This window comes from Geospiza fortis, unplaced genomic scaffold (assembly GCF_000277835.1).
Source record: "Geospiza fortis unplaced genomic scaffold, GeoFor_1.0 scaffold10, whole genome shotgun sequence".
Lineage (NCBI taxonomy): Eukaryota > Metazoa > Chordata > Aves > Passeriformes > Thraupidae > Geospiza > Geospiza fortis.
This window is the reverse complement of record NW_005054326.1, coordinates 4,021,020-4,040,483: the sequence shown is the minus strand read 5'-3', so window position 1 is coordinate 4,040,483 and position 19,464 is coordinate 4,021,020. Positions and strand designations below refer to the sequence as shown.

General features: G+C 38.1%; 1 protein-coding gene across 1 annotated transcript; it reads right to left on the bottom strand.

The window, feature by feature from the left end:
• Nucleotides 1-575: 575 nt before the first annotated feature.
• On the bottom strand, nucleotides 576-16,972 carry NT5DC3 (5'-nucleotidase domain containing 3). Its single transcript, XM_031057059.1, has 13 exons — nucleotides 16,715-16,972; nucleotides 13,768-13,842; nucleotides 13,244-13,299; nucleotides 10,980-11,070; nucleotides 9,813-9,950; nucleotides 8,466-8,526; nucleotides 8,129-8,231; nucleotides 7,887-7,988; nucleotides 6,800-6,881; nucleotides 6,374-6,460; nucleotides 5,071-5,211; nucleotides 4,645-4,709; nucleotides 576-3,535 (listed from the first exon to the last, which is right to left on the bottom strand). The coding sequence occupies exons 1-13, from the start codon at nucleotides 16,880-16,882 to the stop codon at nucleotides 3,274-3,276; spliced, it is 1,431 nt and encodes a 476-aa protein (XP_030912919.1). The 5' UTR covers nucleotides 16,883-16,972; the 3' UTR covers nucleotides 576-3,273.
• Between the last annotated feature and the right edge of the window lie 2,492 nt (nucleotides 16,973-19,464).

The following is a 19,464-nucleotide window of genomic DNA, read 5'->3' as shown; positions in this document are numbered from 1 at the left end:
TTTTTACCAAGCACAGCAGCAACAGCTGCCACTGTCACTGTCACCACACACCGTCAGAGATGCATCAAACTTGAGTTTGATTCAGTGTCACCTCCTTCCATCAAAATATTAAATATCATAATGAGAACATGAAAGAAGCCCCACAAAACAGCAAGAAAAGAAAGGTTTTCTTTCTGGCAGCAGCGACATCCCCCCAGTGCATAGGGGCAGGAGGGAAAGCCCAGGAAAGCTTGAATTATCTCTGGGAACTACCCCAGCAGACATTCCCTCAGAACCAGGCAGGGGACAAATCCAGTGTTGTTGATGCAGCTATTAAGGGCAAGGAAGGAAATATAACATGTAAATACAAATTCATCTGGATGAAACAAACATACAGTCAGTTTCCTCAACTCCTTCCCCCATTCCCCTACACAAGCCTGCCAGTTTTCACAGACTTTAGAAAATGCAGAACACAAACACACTTAAACACACACATCTAGGAGAGTTTTCTCCACAGAATTTTGCAATCAATACAGCTCATGTTCTTTCCTTCTCCTCAGTCAATCAAAATATTAAGGCTCACAGAGACCAGAAGATAAAGTCCAAGCATTTATTTTTGTAATAATCATTAAATATTTTTATCACCAAAAAAATAAAAGCTCCACAACTCATTAATCTCTTTTTTTACCGACAGGTTATTCAGCTCTTTGTTTTTGATAGACCAGAACAAAAACGTTTTCTTGCTTTGGTGTTCAAATGAACCATACTGCCAAAATTAGTACAGAGACACTGCCCATTAAACATGCCTAAAAATCTTTTTGAAATCAGTAGCATAGGTTAAATTGAGTAATGCAGAGAGTGTCAAGGTGAAATCATTAAAAAAATGCAAGACATTTTTAAAAGTTACAAAGCAGCACTTTAGCACTGAAAAATAAATAATACATTAGAATATTCTCACTTAAATTTATATTATATATAGTTGGGTTATTTTAAAGAAACATAACCCTTCAATAATTAACTTTTTTCATGCAACATTGTTTATTTCAACAGGTCATGCAATATAAACAATATTTTACTTCAGCTGGCTGTTGCAACATAGCTTGGTAGAGGAGTTTGATTTGTAACTTAAGAGAAAGGAAGGGTGAGAGAAGAAAATCTTGAAATAAAACATGCATTATGTGCATAATATAACCATCCAAGGCAATTAAACTGTTCCTGCTTAACATAGGATGAATGTACAGTGGTTTGGGTGGGTCTTTTTTTAAAAGAGTGCATTGAAATCTCTGGAGCATGAGAGGTGCTCCACACACATAACACCAAGTTCAGTTGAAGCTGAGCATTGAGATAAAGAACTGAAGGCAAATCAGGATATTTCCATCTTCATACTTCATTGTCAAGTTACGCTAAATATTTCTTGCACAGCCCCACCAAGTCAACTCCTGATGAGTTGCAGTCAAACTAACTTCCTGCAACACATTAACTTTTTATTCCAGCAAAACCATCAGGACAGTCAGATCAACTTATTAATTTCAAGTATATTCATCTGTTTAAACAAAGGGGTTTATAAATCACACACTTCAGTCAAGTTTGAAATAGGAGTATAGGAAAATCATAAAATCTAAACCACCTCTGAGAACTTTGTACTGATTTCAAGCTTACAGGAAAACTACTTACAAAATTGTGCAGGCTAAATTACAGTACATTCTTTACTTTGCAAACATGCTTTTAAAAACATGAAATATACTGTATATGAAATTCAATCCAGGTGCTTGCACGTACAGACATGTTAAAAAACAAACAAACAAACCAAACCAGAAAACTTTTGGTCAACAAAAGTTTGTTTGCCTGCAATCATGATAGAGAGCAAGTGATATCCCAAAATGAATACCAAATGCTACATGTTTTGTTAATCACATGCTTTTAAAAACCAAGCCTTTAATAACTAAAATTTGAAATTATTAATTGTATTATGCGTTCTAAAGTGGCTGGGGTGGGAAGCACCACTTTAAAAAACAAACATTTCCTTTGGATTCAGAGAAAGGAAACAATTTTTATTTAAAAACAACTATATAGCAGTTCTATAAAGTGCCTCTTTGAGGAAATACATCAACAGATGTTTTCCTTGTGCAAAATAGACATTTTTCAGCTCAAATCTTTAAAACACATACGCTACCCAGAGTTTGTGTTCATGCATTACCTTCAATATCAGTAAGTCAATAAAACTTCTAATCTATACCAAAACTATTTTTCTTTATTCAAAATGTGTACCACCCCTAATTTAGCTTTCAGGGCTTGAGCTAAAACCATGACAGCAGAAAACTCTGGGTTTCTCATTTCTTAATTTTTCCTCCAAGTCCTTTTTCCATTGTGCGTGTTTACTGTTGACTCTAGAAGTCCATTATGAAGGCTATATGAAATACATTCTCTCCTAGGGATCAGCAAAGCCACATTGCATACCACTGGAATAAGACACTGTTTCAAATCTTTAAAAGCAGCATTTAGGATCAAACTAAAGCTTGATAGAGAGATCTGTCTGCACTTTGAAATGCAAAACCTCTTCAAATTACTATTATTGGAGAGTGGATACTTGAAATGTTCTGAAACTCAAAATAAAAAGGTACCTCAAAGTTAAGAGAAGGAAGCTGAAGCAGCCCAAGCTACTGCAAGTTTCCATCTTAGGCTCAGGTTCACCTGCAGCCAAGCACAGACATGGCAAGAACAGAAACTGCACAGACAGGAGAAAGAGCCCAGGAGCCTGAGCCCAGTGCAGCAGAGCCAGGGCACTCCAGCCCTGGGCCCCTCACTGGTAAGGCTCCGTCTGCAGCAGCAAGGAAAGGTAAAAAGTGTGACCATCCTTCTCAGTCTCACCCTAAGCTGGTTACTAACTTGTATCACTGAATTACTAACACTGCATATAAGCTCTTCCATGCCACAGTCCATTGCAGGCTCCAGCTGGAGTGCTGAAAAGGGCCAGAAGAGAGTGACCTAGTATTTCTTTGTAAACCACAAAGCTGCAGATCAAAGTTTTCAATGAACAAGCTAAAACAACCACCCCAGAACAGCAGCAGTCCTCTCCCTCCTGTCCTACTACTAGTTTGGCAGTCCATAATCTCTTCTGTGTGTAAGAGGAGTTTTCACATGTCTGAGCAGGAGAGGAGAAAACCAAAGCTTATGAGAATAAGTATGAAAAACATATAAACCAAGGTAACAGATTTAAGTGGCTTAAATAAAATTCAGGTACATTCAAGAAAACCAACAGCTATTTGTCCATTTTAGAGAAGAGCCACCAAGAGTTTATTTGATCTGAACTGTCTCTTGTAGGAAAGGTATTCTGAATGTACCAGTGCACAGCTGGTCTGACCAGCCAGGAAGTTCATGCTGCAAAGGAGTCCTTCTTGGATAAAAGGTGTAATCAGGTTCATAGTTCAAGAGACAGCTCAGTGATGCCATGTAGATATCTGCAAACCTAGAGAGACGTCTCAGGAAGTAAGTTGGATTCTCATCAGTTCTGAATATGCTTCCAAAGTGTGAATTGAAGAAGTTCCTGTTCATCTCCCTGTCCGCCAGAAAGAGAAAACAAAGACAGTGAAGTGAACAGACCTGCACACATCTCTTCACCAGCTGGCATCCATAACCTGAAACAAGTAGATCCTGAAACCTGTTTTATGCATTATTCTCTTGCCATTGTTCTTCAAAACAATGAAATGTGCCACAGAAGTTTTTCACCTCTTGCACATATACAACCCAGGTCTAAGAATCACAGTTGTGAAGAGCTTCACACATCTCTCACTAGAGACAAGTTGCTTCTGACATCAGAAACAAGCATGACATCTCAAGCCTTCTTTTCTAGGAATTGTGAAAGAAGATTTTTGTCTTTATCTAAATATTAATGACATCTAATGTTCTAAAGATAAAAGGCTTCTTAAGAAAAGGCAAAGATTTGGTTAATGCACACAAAAATCTTAAACACACCTTGGAATTAAGTTCTGGGCTTTAGTCACTGCCAAGTATCATTCCCATTTCATTTATTCCCACATTTCTGGAGAAGGCTGCTGGTGGTACAGCTGGCCTTGAAAACTATGCACTTCACACCCCCTGCATTTAGGGATTTCTCCTTCATGATAATAGATTATTAGGAGTTCTAGCCTTATTACCTAACTTTGTGATAAATCCCTGCTAAATCCAAGCTAGAGCAGAGCTCAGTTTCTATGTATTCTAAGATGTATTACAAACAATTGGCAGAAATCATGTAAAAAATCTGGTAAAGTGACCTAAGCCTTGACAAAGAAATACAGCTTTTATTCATGCAGAAGCTGTGTAATCAACAGTGACAGCTGAACACAGATAGGAACAGAAGAATCAAAGTGAGAGGGAAAGGGATTTGATGGGATGTTACCTTTTCACACAGAAAAGTTACATCTGCTCTAAAGACAGGGAACAGCCAAAAGGGTCCACATGTACAAAGTGTCAGAGGGGAGAAGAGCTGCACAAGTGACAGGTAGAACATTGCTTCAAAAATATTTTATAAGATCTGTAACTACCAGGGAATATAAACCAGGGACGGAAAGAAATTGCAAAGAAGAATTGCAAGTATCTGTGAAAGATATTGCATAGAACCCTTGGCTACCAAAGCATACTGCAAATTCTTCATCCCCTGTGTCTCACCTCATTTTCTTTCTTTCCTTCTTCCATTCTTCTAAGATCATTTGGGAATCAGGATCACGGTGAACCTGAAATATAAAGTATGGATAACCTGTAACTAAGGATAACTCTGTAAATAAACCTTTCTATTAATAAACCCTTATCAGCTAACAGGACATGAGCAATAATTCAGAGATCAGTATACAGAACTTATCCACATGCATTTTTAAACAACCAAAATCAGGAATTGATCCAGGCTGACCACTGGAGAAAGGGGACAAGATGTTGAGAAAACTCTTATTAACTAACCACACAAGTAATTGCATTTATCTACAGTCCAACTCTTCAGCGAGACTGAAAGCACTTGCAAACATCAACGTCCAGCATTTAGAAACTTGGCTGGATCCCTCTGGCTCGCCAGAGCTGATTACACACACACAGAGCACAAACCTGCATGTGTTCCAATAATCCTGTCAAGGTTTGCAGCCAGGTCATGGTTTGAATGTACTTCTCTGTGTTCATGATTTTAATCTCCGATCGTAACTCTGGAATAATCGCACCAGTGCGCCAGCCGTGCTTCAGGGTCAAGTCCTAGTTACCGGAATTACAAAATACAGATATTAGTCTTAAGAACTGCTTAAAAAAAAAAAAGAATCTGACTATTGTTTATCCCAAAGTAGCACTAATTTAATTGGTTTTTATGTACAAACAGAAGTATGAAACAGTGGGACTGAACTGTGCCAATGGACAATAGAATTTAATTTCAGATTAAGCATCAAATCCTACATTTTTGAGAGGGAGAGATGAAGAACACACAAGCACTTGCAAATAAACACTAATTTATTAGGTTTAAAACAAACAGCAGGAAATGCCTCTGTAGATGAGAGCTCTGCTGCTGCCAGCAGTACCTGGAGGAACTGTGTGCTGGATTTGTGCTGGTTACCCACACACCCAGCTGACAGAAGGCTACAACCAGGAGCCCCAGCTATTCAAGCTGCTCCTGACAGGTACAACACAAGGCAGCTGCCACCTGTGCTCTCCTCTCCACTGTGACAGAGTGGAACAGAGCTGCATCCTCCTTCTCTTGGCCCTCAGTCTTCTGAAGCACTCAGTGTTACTGTTCTTTTTAAAAGCAGACCGAGGGAAAATTTTTAACATCTGCTGCTGTTGAAACATGTTACAAAAGTTTGGAGTGGATAAGTCACATCCAGGCATTCAAAAGGAATCAATTACAAAAGAGTCAAGTGGTGCTCACTTACCCTAACAGAGCATTTGTTTATAAGGTGGCAAAAAAAAAAAAAAAAAAAAGCCTGGAGAGTGGGGATACAAATCAGAGCAAGATCTTGGGAAGAACATTCACAACTAGTGACAGGAAGATTTGACTCCTGCATTCAAAACAGAAGTTCATTCAGCTGTCATCCAAGTCAGGCATATCCTGTACATGTGGATATCTGTGTTTACTCTAGTACATCTGACACAATCAGTATCTGGATCAGGAATACAACCTCACACATTCCTGACCACAGTTAGTAAACAACTTAAATGTTACAAGTCAGGTGGAAAATATGGTTGACATTTTACAACACCAAGGTTACTTGCTGAAAAAAAAAGGCAATATGGCTTAACAACCAAATTTTTTTGTATTTTAAAATCTCAAATGAAAGTGTATTACATTGAATAACTGCAGAGGATGAGAGGAAAACTAACGGAAAGCCTCATCTTTTCTCTGATTTTGGGAAAGCAAACTACTTACTGCCAAGTCACTGTATATGTGGTCACCAAAGTAGAGAACCTTAGAGCCCCTCCAGCCAGTAAGCTTCAAAAATTCATACAAGTTACCCTGCAGAAATAACGGTATGGACATTGTAGCAGCATGTCACTTGCACCTTCACAGGCATGAAAAACGAACTCAGTACACCAGTAAAAATATTTCATAGCACAAATCTTGTCCTCAGTTCATACACTATGAATCCCAAATTTTACAGGTGATTTCAGTGATAGCAGCACTTCAAGAGATAATGACATACAAATACCAACAATGAATTTGTAATACTTCAGACATTAAAATAACTCTCTTAAAGAATGCATCTGTATTTTAGAAACCTCTGTATCCAAAGAAGCTTGGGATTCTAGGAAATAGGTACGAAATTTCAACAGAAAGAGTCTGTTGAAAGCATACCTGTTTGTAAATCTGGCCTTTCTGCAGCTTGTGGATCTTGTCCCAGAGCAAGACTCCCCTTTCATTCACCTTCCGAAATGGTCTAGAACAGACATGCAATTGTTATGCTGCTGTAGGAATCCTGACACTTCTCAGGCAATTAAAGTATTAGCATTAAAAATATAAAAATATTCACCTCTCAAAAGGAAAAAAAATCTCTAGCATCTGAATTTTGTAAGAGAAAAAGCAAAACTCCAAAACTTCCACTTTAACCAGTGAAAAGCAATGTAACTTTCCAGTATACTTATGACATTTATAAACAAATTTTGAGAACAACTGCTGAGCAGTAAGGCAGGGACCCCAGGCAGAAGGGAAGAAACAGCATGAGTTGTCTGCCACTAAGGAGGAGAGAACACAAAAAAAATAGATGTGTAAGAATCTTTTCCAATCCCTCAGTTTGCACACCTGGACAACTGAAGATGAGAGAGCACAGGACAGGGGCCAAGACATATAGTGAAGGTCTTTTTTAAATTAAATGCAAAAAGTAAAGGGAAAATAATCCCATCTCCCTCTATCTCACTTTCAAATCATAAGCACACATAAAGGAATAGGTCTTTTTCAAGGGTAAAAGTAGGGCATACATACTAGAGATGTGTTTACTTAATCACAACTAGTCCAAATATTCCAGTCTGTCAGCCAGCCAGATGTCTTTTAAATATCATGTGTGAAGGAAAAAAAAAAACCAAACCCAGAAGCAATGGAAGACATTTCCAGATAAGGGTCTGATTTGAAAGGCATCAAGACTTCTCAGGCTTATAAGGAAAGAAGTACACTTCACCAACGTGCAAATAAGAAGTTAAAAATGGCTTCTGTGTCCCTAAGTCGCTCCAGTACACCTTTGACAGCTCCTAGAACTTTCTTAGGCAAAAAAGGGTAAATGTTTAGACTTCAGCATTGGGTGTTGCTGCATTTTGTAATGACTTTACCCAGGATTTCATCAAATATGATTTCATTTCACATTGCAGCCAAAGTAAAATATTTCCTAATACATTCTATAGCCTTATATGGAAGAGCTGCTCGAATCATTCTTTACTGACTAAACACCCACCTTCGCTTATCATTGAAAAAGTTTGGTTTTTCAGCCTGGACAATGACCACATCAAAGAGATCCCTCCAGTCCTTGCCAACAATGAACTTCATGCCTTTGTCCCTAAAAAGGACAGAGGAATATTAACAATTAACTGTAGCAAAGTGCAGTTGCCTGTGCAATAGAATGAATTATACTAGAGAACCTCATCTTCCCCATCCTTTACAAATGCATAGTTAAACAGCAAACAACTGCTCACGTACACAAAGCTGCTGGGACTGTTTGTGATGAGAAACATCTTCTTGCCATGATCAGCCAGCTTTGCTAACACTGCACGAGTTTGTTCAGCATAGCAGATGTATTTCTCTGTGAGGATTGGGGAAAACACAGCATTAATTGAAAAAACTCTTGTGAAAAACTTTGTATGCATTCAACCAAGAGCTCAGAACACAAAGTTATATTTAAACACACCTTTGACAAGTGGGAATAAGTCTTTCAAACTTTAAAAATTTAGAATTTGTAATCTTTAAACATGGAAGCCAGAAAAATCATATACTATCAGTAAGAAAAGCTTTGATAGATCATACCATTAGTACTTACCAATATCTGCTTCAATTGCTCTGTACATTATTCCTTTGATATGAACATCCCTGATTGAATCCTGTGAGGAAAGCAACGAGCAGTAAAGAACTTCATCTTTTCAAGCGCTCACCAAATAGCAATAGTAATTTGCTTTTAAAACAACTCATTTCCAAACACTCCCAATTTCACAGAAATGCCATGTAATGTTCAATATAATTATATATATGTATGTGTGTGTATATGTATATATGATGTCACCACTAGACAAAGACTAAGCTTCTCTTCTGAAAAATTAACTTCATAATTTTGGGAAGTACAAAGCTATATAGCAGAGGGGCTCTTTTACATAACTGCGAAAGGTTGCTCAGAAGAGTGAAGTGAAAACCCTCTGCAGAAGCAGGGTCATCACAGATTTCCAGTGACCTTTGGAGCAGAACACATTCCTTTCCCCTTACCAAAAAAAAAAAAAAAAAAGTTGTACACCTGACAGATTTTAGATTACAATCACTCACAAATGCCCTGATTGTTTACATAAGAAATTTATGAACAGATGAAAGAAGTTAAATGTTTGAACAAAGTACTTATAAGGCACTCTGGAGGCATTTAACAGCTCTCCTGAGCCAGCTCTGCACCAGACAGCTTTGTTTAGAACAGTGGTACTGCCATTTTGCTGCTTACTCAGGGTATGGCCTCAAAATCCTCAAAAAATACCACTATAGGGTTTCCAAAATGCTTGTAATGCTCAATAGTACAGAAATTTCTCTACATGCTTCAGAGAAACCACAAGAACTGGCCCTCTATGTTACATAACCATGACATAAGATTATCTCCTCTGCAGGACGCATGCTGAGGAATCAAGAGGGTCAAATTACTCTAGACTAGTATTAGAGCTTATCTGGAGGAGGAAGAGAGGTAAAAGAGATAGTTCAAAAGTATGAGATAGCAAATGATTGTACACCAGCCAAAATGAAAGCTCCAAACTGGAATTCCCTATAGCCTCTTACATTCCCTGTAACCTAGTAAATCCCTGATAGTGAGAAAAAAAGATACGTTTCAACAACAATCAAAAGAACTTTTATCACCTTCTAAGAACATCTTCACTTTCCCCTATTCACCCCTCAAACCCACAAAAAGAGCAAAAGTCCGAGAATGTCAGCTTTCAAACCAATTTCAGTCTATTCTTTTCCAAACTCTACCTTAATTTTACTTATATTTTTATGGTTGTATACCCATAATTACTCCATACAGAACTAAAGTGAAGTATTTCATTGAGGCTAGCACAACAGGTGAAACCCTCCTGAAGTGCTCACAGAGAAGACACACAAATACACAAGTTTATCCAATTCTTCAAAGCTTGACATCTACCTTGACATCTTTGTACAGATGAACAGGTTCATAGTCTATGTTGTTTTTCAGAAAATATTCATTCACACAAGAAAGGAGTGTCATTTCTGGCAAGGAAAATATATCCATGAATTGCTTCATTGTATTTCCTTGTGAGCTCTACAGTGATGGGAAGAAAAGGAAAGAAAAAACAAAGGCATTTCCTAGATTAGAACACTTTCATTTGTTCAGTATAAACACTTCAGCTTAGTTGCAGATATGCAGCTTTTGCCATCCCTCTCCACATGGCTAAAGATTGTTTTTCAACTGAGACCTTCAATAAAGTTATCTCCAACCAAAGTGTTGTGATTAATTCTTCAAATAAATCCAAATCATTACTCTAAAGAGTGGTATTTTAATTCATAAAAACAAGACAGTGCTCAGCTAAATGACAAGAGAAGGCCTTCACTAGAAGTCTGCACTTCTGCAAAGGCATCCCAATGGGAATGCCAGAGTGATATCCACAACTGCTGCAGAGACTAGACTCAGGAATTCTAAATTCAGCTCCTTAAAATAAGAACAAGTACAAGAACAATAAAATTGTTTCACATCACAAAGAAGGACTTTTCATGTCAACATGAAATTAACAGTTGGACATTAAAAGGGGAGAAATAAACTTGGCTTCTTCACAAAAAGTCAGCTTCACCCTTCATTTGGGAAAGAGGAAGCAACCCACCAGAGGAAAAAAATCAACTTTATTGGCAAAGTTTAGCATTTAACATAGAAGTTTCATCTTTTATCACTCATTTTTTGTCAAATCCTCTTTGACTCTGCCAGGTTGCATGCAGGAGTTGCCTCCATACGTTAACTTGCTGCTGTACCAGCTAAGCCATCAGACCACCAGGAAAAAGTAAAGTACATGAACCAGATATGGTTCATTTGCCAGCCTTTATCAGAATCTGTGCACAACACTGAGCAAGTCACTTGATTTTCTGTGTTCCACCACTGTCTGTACGACTTGGTAAGGGAACAGTCAGAGAATAAACTACAGCAAGCAGGAGAGAGAAAAGTAATTGGTCACTTTAGATAGCAAACGTCACATATAGCATTAAACTAAAGTGCTACTTATATAATGAGAAGAAAATTTAAACACCACCACCCTCATGCCAAAAAACCTCACCCAATTTAAAGACTGATTTGTGGTTTTACCTTTCCATAAAAGTCACTCATTTGTTCTAAAGGGACATGGGAACCATCATACATTGCAATGACTTCTTCATCTGGGACAACACTGAGGCCTCTGGAAAAAAATACTAGCTTTAGTCAAAAGTCAGATTAAAATTTTCAAGTAATCACCAAACCCCAACAGATTAACACTTAGATCTGGATCTTATTAAAACCCTAATAACATCACAGGAACATTTTTGTTTTTAAGTTAAAACAGCACCTTTCCTTACCAAACAAGTAACATTTTAACAGGCTCATGCACACAAAACACATTCCAATTTTAAGTCCTTTCTACTTTCTTATGGGAAAAGAGCTTATTAGTGTCCATTAAAGCTATGCCTCAAGGGGTTTTTTAAGAAGTGATTAGAACTTCCAGTTTCTTAACACAAAGTAATTCCTCATGCTGCCTTTTCTCTTATATAGCACTGATGATATGATAGTGCTTAAATCAGATTATTCTGCAGCATGACCTTGAAGAATTAAGGGAGTGAAAAATATACACAACCTTTAACTATGTAAGAATTTATTTTAAAATGTATGAACAGTTCAGTTTCCCAAAAATTAAAACTACTTGAAGGCTGGTTGATAATTACAACACTCAAATAAAAAATGGGGAAGAAGGAGGTAACATTTCTCCAGAGTTCATCAACTATTAAGAGAGTACAGGCTTTAGTTTGGTTTTGAATGTTTACAGCATCAAGCATCTTGCACTAAAGCATCTAAAAGACTGCAGGTATAGAAACATCCTCACCAGAGGCCACAGAAGTGTTGATATTTTATTCAGGATCAAAAAAAAAAACCACTAATGCAAACCAGATCAGCTGGACTCCTTTGTCCAAACCTTCTTAATGATGTTTTGCGGCCTTGTAAAACAGATCATTATTTTAGTGGCTCCCTTTCTTGGTCTGACCAAGAAGAGTTGCCAGCAGTAAAATAAAAATAAATTAATTCACAAGCCTAGTGCTTTCAGTGCTTAGAGTCCACATCAGCTTTGCAGTGGAAAGGCATGACACATGAACTTCCTCAGGGTTCCTGTGGTGGCAGAATCCTATATTAACCAGCTCTTTTACTGAAGTTCTGTCTCCACACACCAATTGGGACACAACTCTGAGCTGCTGCTGGCAGAACTCCAGCATTCAAGTCGGCCTCGTGCACCAACAGGGCAGACAATACTTGGGGTTTCTAACATATAGAATTCAGCATCACCCCCTCCACAGCAGCAAGCACAAAGAAATGGAACCAAAATAATAAACCAGACACCAAGTAACACCATCAGAATTGAGGAGGTCTGCAGACAGCTATGCCAAGGGCTATCTGAATACTGCTAGAGAAAGCACTTGTGCATCAGCAGCTACTTCAGCACAAATCAACAGAGGAAAATGTAAAAGCCACAGTGGAAAGATGACTGCCTAGGCAAAGCTGCAGATTACTTTTACCACAAGTCTCACAGTCCTGACACAGTTCACAGTGCAGCTGTACAACCACACATCATCCTGACATCAGCTCTTATGGCCCTCAGCCTCTTTTTTCCTCCCTCATCCCTGTGCAGGTGTTTGAGGAAACAGCATGAAGGTCTGACACAAACCATCACTTCCAGGTCACATCCCCTTTTGGACACAAATTTGGGTGTTCTGTCCTCATGGTGGGTGGGGAAACACAACTAACAGTGCAACAAAATAAACCTGGGTAAAAGTCTTTTTGTCCAATGACTTTAAGAAGGGTGGCCTGGCTTCTTGTCTAATTTAAAGTCTGGTACCAAGTGTGGTGCAAATTTGATTCAGTTGATGCGTCCAAATTTAAAAGCTCTATGCAAACACAGCAGGACCTCTCAAGTGCCTCCACAACCACACCAAAGTCATGCTATCAGGTACCCTGTGACAATTATTGACATAGAAAGCAACAGCAGAGAAGTCATCAGGGTATTTTTAGATGTCTTTCAGCACAATTTAACAGCCGGAAACAAAGTGAGTCAGCACTATGTGACCAACCAGCTTGCCAATTCTGCCAGGGCTGATCTGGGGAATCAGCTGGGCTGGAGCAGGCAGTGGATGTGTACACATCTGTCTGTACACACAGAGATGCAAAGAAAACCCCTTCCAGCAAGGCCACGATGCTCATTCATGGCTCTGGTCATCAGGGCACAGGTCCTGGTAAGAATCCAAGCTGTGCACTAATAAATGGGAGTTAAAAGAAACAAAAAGTAAAAGCACACATTGTTACTATAAAGAAAAAATAACTTTACCCACCTGTAAACTGTTCCCAGCTGAATATAATGAAAAGCATCGATCTTCATTAATAATGCCTTGCAAGTAAAAAGAAAATAATTTTTATCACTTCAATTATTTGACATGCAATTACAAAAGTCAAAGCAATTTTATCTATAACCTTTCTGCCTCAAGAACATCTGAGCACTCTCCTTGCAACTTCCTTCACAGCTTCCAAAATGCTTTTATCGATGACTTTTACCTAGTTCTATCCTGTTGCACCTTAAGTTGTCTTTCCCCACCCACCATAAGTACAAAATGCCCAAAACATGTTCTACTTAAGGGTCATTTAAAAAAATATTATTATTCTTATTGATGATGTTAATAATAGTAACAACAGTAATAATAACAGTAATAATAAAGATTGCTATTAAAAAGAAAAACATGAAACAAAATCCTTACACATCAACGCAGAGTGAAAAGCTGAAAGGCTTAAAAGTTCTCTTTATTTTCTTTGGCTAACTTCTCAGCACTACATAACTCATCACAAAGTTATTCATACATACCCGGTGCACATCATAATGAAGCCCTCTGATGGCAAAATTGGGATCATAATCATATTTTCTTATTTCTGCAGGATACTAAGAAAAGAGAGCAATGATTTGATTTTAAAACCATAATGAAAACAATAAAAATTGTTTCTGCAGAATTTTAAAAGTCTAAGTTTTCTATGCTTCTCATTTGCTGTAATCATTTAGGAGAATTTTTCATAGGCTGGTGAGATTTTCAGGAACATATGCCTGCAAGACAAGTCAAACATTTCTCCAAAATCCAAGGCCATGGTTTTAAATCTAAGGCCATCCTGGTATTTGAAGTTGGACATCCAGGTGTTCTGTAGTGATTACCTTTGAACATTAGACTCTTGTTTAAAAAGTTAATTTAATATATTATTAATACATTCTTCATGCATTAAAAAAAATCCATTTTAGAGATGTGCATGAACTGAATTCTGTCATGCACCCCTCCCTCCCTCAGGTTCTTTATATATAGTGTAGGTAGCTCACCCAATTATATGAAGTGAGCTGTAGTCTAACATTTTTCAGCACAAGCCCATTATCAGACAACTGTAATTTTGTCCTGCTTTAAAACACAGGTTGCCACAAAAAGAAATGTCAGGTGCATGTCTTGGGCTAAGGGCTTTGTTCACTTGTTTTTAAGGGGTGAAATACTTCAGTAGTTTCAACAAGGCCCGAGAAAACTAATTTCTTTGATGAAGACACTGAAAGGCAATCCTTCCTTCTCCTCCCCCACGTTACAGCAGCCTCAGAACCAGACATTGTTTTTCACCCTCTCTACCACAGTCTCCATACATATATGGCTAATTTACAAGCCTTCAGGGGGAAAACTGCATTAGGCAGCTTCAACAGAGCCTCTAGCTACTTTATAAGAAAATAAACTGTCATTTCCCCCCAGAGTTCTTGTCTTGCTGAAGAACACCTGCTCTGCAATGGATTGCTGTGGATTGCATTTGTACTGAATACAGGCATCTACAGTTAAAGGAAACAGTCCTATCATCCCTACACTAGCACTTGCGGAAAACATAGGGCAAGCTACTGATCTGAATGAAGAACAGCATCAAAAGCCTACAGACAGCTGGGAAGAGGCACAGGTTTAGTCAGGGAACACAAAGCAGAGACACAAGGGAAATCATCAGGGAATGATACAGAATGTGATCAACTAAAAACTCCCATGCACTGCACGTGCCCCAAAGCAACCACACCAAGCATGTACAATGAAATTTATTTCTGACTTTATCAAATTTCTGCATGCTTGACTTGCTGCTTTAATTTATTCTACTAGAAAGTTGTCTTTTCAGACACATGCCAGTACATATGAACTTACCCTGGCATATAAATCAAAGCTTCCTGGCAAACCAAAGAAAGAAATGATAGAAATTGTACTGTTTGCTTACCCCACTTTTGGTAGGGACAAATATAACTGGACTGAAACAGCACTCCTGATAAAAAGGCACAAGGCCTGTGCATCAGGAAAAGAAATGAACCCAGGAACAAGAGCTTACACAGAACACCTGCTGCCACCTCTGTGATTAGCATTAAATTGATGTTTATTCTCTTGGACAATTCCTTGCTTCCTACACTGCATTTTGCAATTTTTGATGTATTACCTCCCACTGCCACGAGCAAAATTTGCCATGTTTTGGGTTGACTGTGAGAATCATAATGGATGCTGTCTAGAGGGTCTTTTTCTAATGGTGAAGGCAAAAAAAAAATATATTAACAGTATAAGCAGATAAATTCCAAAAGGAAATAATTTCAATAAGCGGTCTCAAAAAGTAATTACACCTTTGTTTAGTAGAACTCAGGAGATTTTAAGCAAGACAAACTGTAAAGCTATTGCTACCCAAATCCATTCAAATAATAAAGGCAGAACACCATTAGAATTTTTGTCTACAAGAATTAATCCTGACTCCTACAGTAACATGGGTTTTTCCTATGAGCCATGTAGCTTTAATAAAGCATATTTACATATCCCACAGAAACTGCTATCAAGACGTGCCAAAATTGCAGGGGGATAAAGCTGTGTATGCTTGTAGCACCCATGAAGTTTTGTTTGCTCTTCCAAGGATATTTATAGGTGTTTATAAATAGCTCCTAACCTTTAGATTCAAATACGAAAGTGGAATAACACCACGCATTCAGATTTAGGTTGTATAAAAATACACAAGCAGCTTTATTAACATACTCCGTGGACTTTCTGTCTTTTCCTTTCCTGCAAATCCTACAGTTTAATTAATTTTGCTTCTTTTAGTCCACAGAATTGTTTCAGTCTTTATCCCAGGAACACCTTCATTTTCCCCAGCCACCCATCTCCTTCTCCACTTCCTGACACACAGGAGCTTTTCCCATCCCCAAACTAGACAAGAAGCAGCTTCAAACTGCCTGGATGTCAAGTGGTCAACACTGCTTGGAGAGGCAGGAGGGCAGTGCTCTGACCTGAACACTACCCTGTATCCAGGTTCTGATCACTGCACACGCTGCCCCTCCAGCCAAGGCAGCTGAAATGCCAGGTACACACAGAGCCCTCAGTGCAATCAAAGCCCTGCTGTGAAGTCCAGCTAAAAATATTGCGTAGGGAAATTAATCACTGCACTCACAGCAAGGGATGAAAACACAGTAATGGTAACTTTTAAGCTTCTTATTTATTAATGTGACTCCAATAAATGACAATCAGTAACTAACAACAAACCACACACCCACATTAGAATATAAGACCAATATAACTGTATTCCTTAACAGACTGTTCTCTGCTCAAAACTGCAGCTGAGACTAAAACAGGGCTTCTGTTGTGAATATGTAGCTGTTGTAAAAAATGTGCTGTAAGGGAGCTGAGCTAGGACCAAGGCATGAAAAGATGATTCATGCCTCTCAGTCAAAAATCATTTATTTTACCCTTTATTCATAAGTGTATTGTTATCCCATTCATTTTACTTACCCGGTGCTCATTAATAAGAAGATCTCGGGCAGCATTGAATATGAGCGTGTGCAGATGTTTAGAATAAAAGACCAAGGTGTAGTCATAATCAAACCCATAAATTTCAATGTCTGACAGGCTCATTTCATTGTTTGAAAAAATAGCATCTGGGTTCAGCATGTTACTCATAATCGAAGGAACCAACTCTGTGAACAGGGGAGAGGAAAAAAAAGTTATACCAGCCTTCTACCTTTATTTAAACAAAGACATAGAAATCCATTAGCAATTGCTAAATACAGATAAATGATGATGGAAACTATCCAACTAATTCACACTAACCACCTAGTTGTTAACAATATGATGCTATTGAACATACTGTCCCTAACTTGTCTTGGAGATCCATAGGTTTTATTCCAAGAAAGCTTTTCTCTGCAGTCCAAGTTGGAAGAGAAGATGCATTTTGGCGTCTTTCTTATCAGAGAACACCAGACATAATTTTTTGCTAACTCCATTAACACATTTATTATTGTTTTTGAACATGAATTTGGAGTTGAAGAATATTATTATATTATTATTATTCGTCTAGGAGCCTTGTCTTCTGCTCGCATTACTTGGTCCAGCTCCTGCCCCTGAAGCAAAACTGACACTGTTCTAATTTGATATTGCTTTAATTTTTGCTTCACCATTTCAAGGTTATCATATTAATCAATTTCAGCTCACATGAATAAACTATATGTGACTGTGTCCATAACAAGTATTACTTACACATTGTTATGCTTATTAACCTCCTAGACAATCAGAAAACCAAACATATTCTGCTTATTTTCTACACAAACACACAGAGTGTGCAAATCACTTCCATTTTAAGGGCATGCTTCTGTTGATATTTGATTGAAAAAGTATACTGACTGAGAAATTAAAACCATGGTATAATAAGCAACTTTGGACCAACACCAATGTCAGTACTAAACATTGAGAGTGTTTGTATTTCTTGTTTACAAAACTTGAAAGAGCAACATTAAGAGGTTCAATGCTACTCTCCTGGCAGCATAAAACATGAGTGTGTTTTCCTTCTTTTCTCTCCATATACTGTATTTATATTTCAGACTCCCTATCAGTGGAAAAAAATGGGGAACATTTATCTTAAATCTGGGCTTGGAAAGGTGAGTATAAAGAAAATATGCTTTGTTTGGTTACTTTCCATATAGGTTTAAAAAGAATTGACCAAGCTTCTCTCAAAACCCTTAGCTCTGAGGCCAGATCCCTACATGCTCCACCACTGAAAACATCCCAACAAGGCAGGTAGGTGTGGGGACTTCAGATGCAGACATCCAAGTCTTTTAATTTTTAAGAGAGGGGGAAAAAGCAAATTCACTGAGTTTAATTCCAAACTTCAAATAAAGCCCAGCAACCAAATCAAATGCAATTTGACTTGATACAATTAAGGCAAATATTCCTACCATATTTCTATTCCTCTATAGAAAGGGCCATGGAGCTTTCAATTAACTTGAAATTATAAGCACAGCTTTTAATCAACTTCCAAAATCACATTACAACACCCATCTCTGTATTATAAAGCATTTTTTCAAATGTCAATTGTGCAGCTTGGTGAGCCAACACTTGTTTTAAAAATAAAGATATTTATGTAGCTATATATAGATAAAAAGATACTTCAGCTGCAAACCAGCTTGACTGGTGGCTGTCTGTAAAACAGACAGTATGAACAGTTGGCAGCTATTAGACATTCTGGCCAGCAGACAGCATCACAAGTGCTATAAACCTTGGGTCAAAAAAACAGGAGAGACTTCTAGCCTTGTCACCTCAACATCATAACTAACTGAAATATCATATACTCAAAGCCATTGGGTGACTTAGCTGTAATATAATAGCCTGAAATATTCTAGAAGCAGTTGCCTCATCTTTTGCCAGCTCACACCCACTGACCAACTTATTTTCTCACAACGTTACCCTACCTCAGCTCCTAAGTATTATCTGGGTGTGGTTTAGAACAAGAGAAAGTTAATTCTAAAAACAGGAAAAGAAAAAATAGATTCAAAATAAAACACACTTCCCTTCTTCCTATCCCTTATCTCACCCTCCAAAGCCCACAGACCTCTCTTGAGATCGCTAGCATGACTTTTAATTTCACTTCTGAAATGCTGACGCTATTCTACATTCACAAGTGCTTTGCTTGCACCCAGTACTGTGAAGTCCCAGTTCACATTCAAGACTCCTAAGTGCAAGAAAACACAATAATTTTTTTCTTTATAGGCAAAACAAGCAAGCTAAAGCATTATCCATTGCCACTACAGGACATGCTCTTCCCCATGGCATTATAGAACACACTCTGTCTCTTCTTCTTTCAGCTCTCAGAAAAGACCACATTTTCAAGCAAGTATTATCTTAGTGATTCTCTTCCCGTCGGAGCAAGGTCAGAAACGAGCATTTTCCTTGCTTTTTCCTCCAGCTTTTTGCCTGGCTGGGCTGAAGACCAGGGCTTCCCAGGGTCATGTACGCACTGCGAGCATTTTATAATGCCTCACACAGCGTTATGATGGAACCGTACGCAAAATTAAAAGTCATCCAAAACTTCCCAGCATTTTAACTTTTTGGATAAGCAGCCAATTTCAGAATAGTTGCGTTGTGTATATATATATAACAGCCATCAATGAGATGACCAACTCCTCGATTTTCTTTCTACGTTAGCTTTTCTACACTCAACACAACTCCAAAACCTGCCAATTTGCCTGGCCCAAAGGCGCTCCGAGAGC

Bases quoted from the DNA above. Each gene is read 5' to 3' on its own strand.
- NT5DC3 (XM_031057059.1), bottom strand. From the start codon at position 16,882: ATGAGTAACATGCTGAACCCAGATGCTATTTTTTCAAACAATGAAATG. The intron at 7,989-8,128 runs GTACGTGAGCAG...TGTCCTTTTTAG, and splicing joins AACAGTCCCAGCAGCTTTGT to GGACAAAGGCATGAAGTTCA. The intron at 5,212-6,373 runs GTAAGTAGTTTG...TCCGGTAACTAG, and splicing joins ACATATACAGTGACTTGGCA to GACTTGACCCTGAAGCACGG.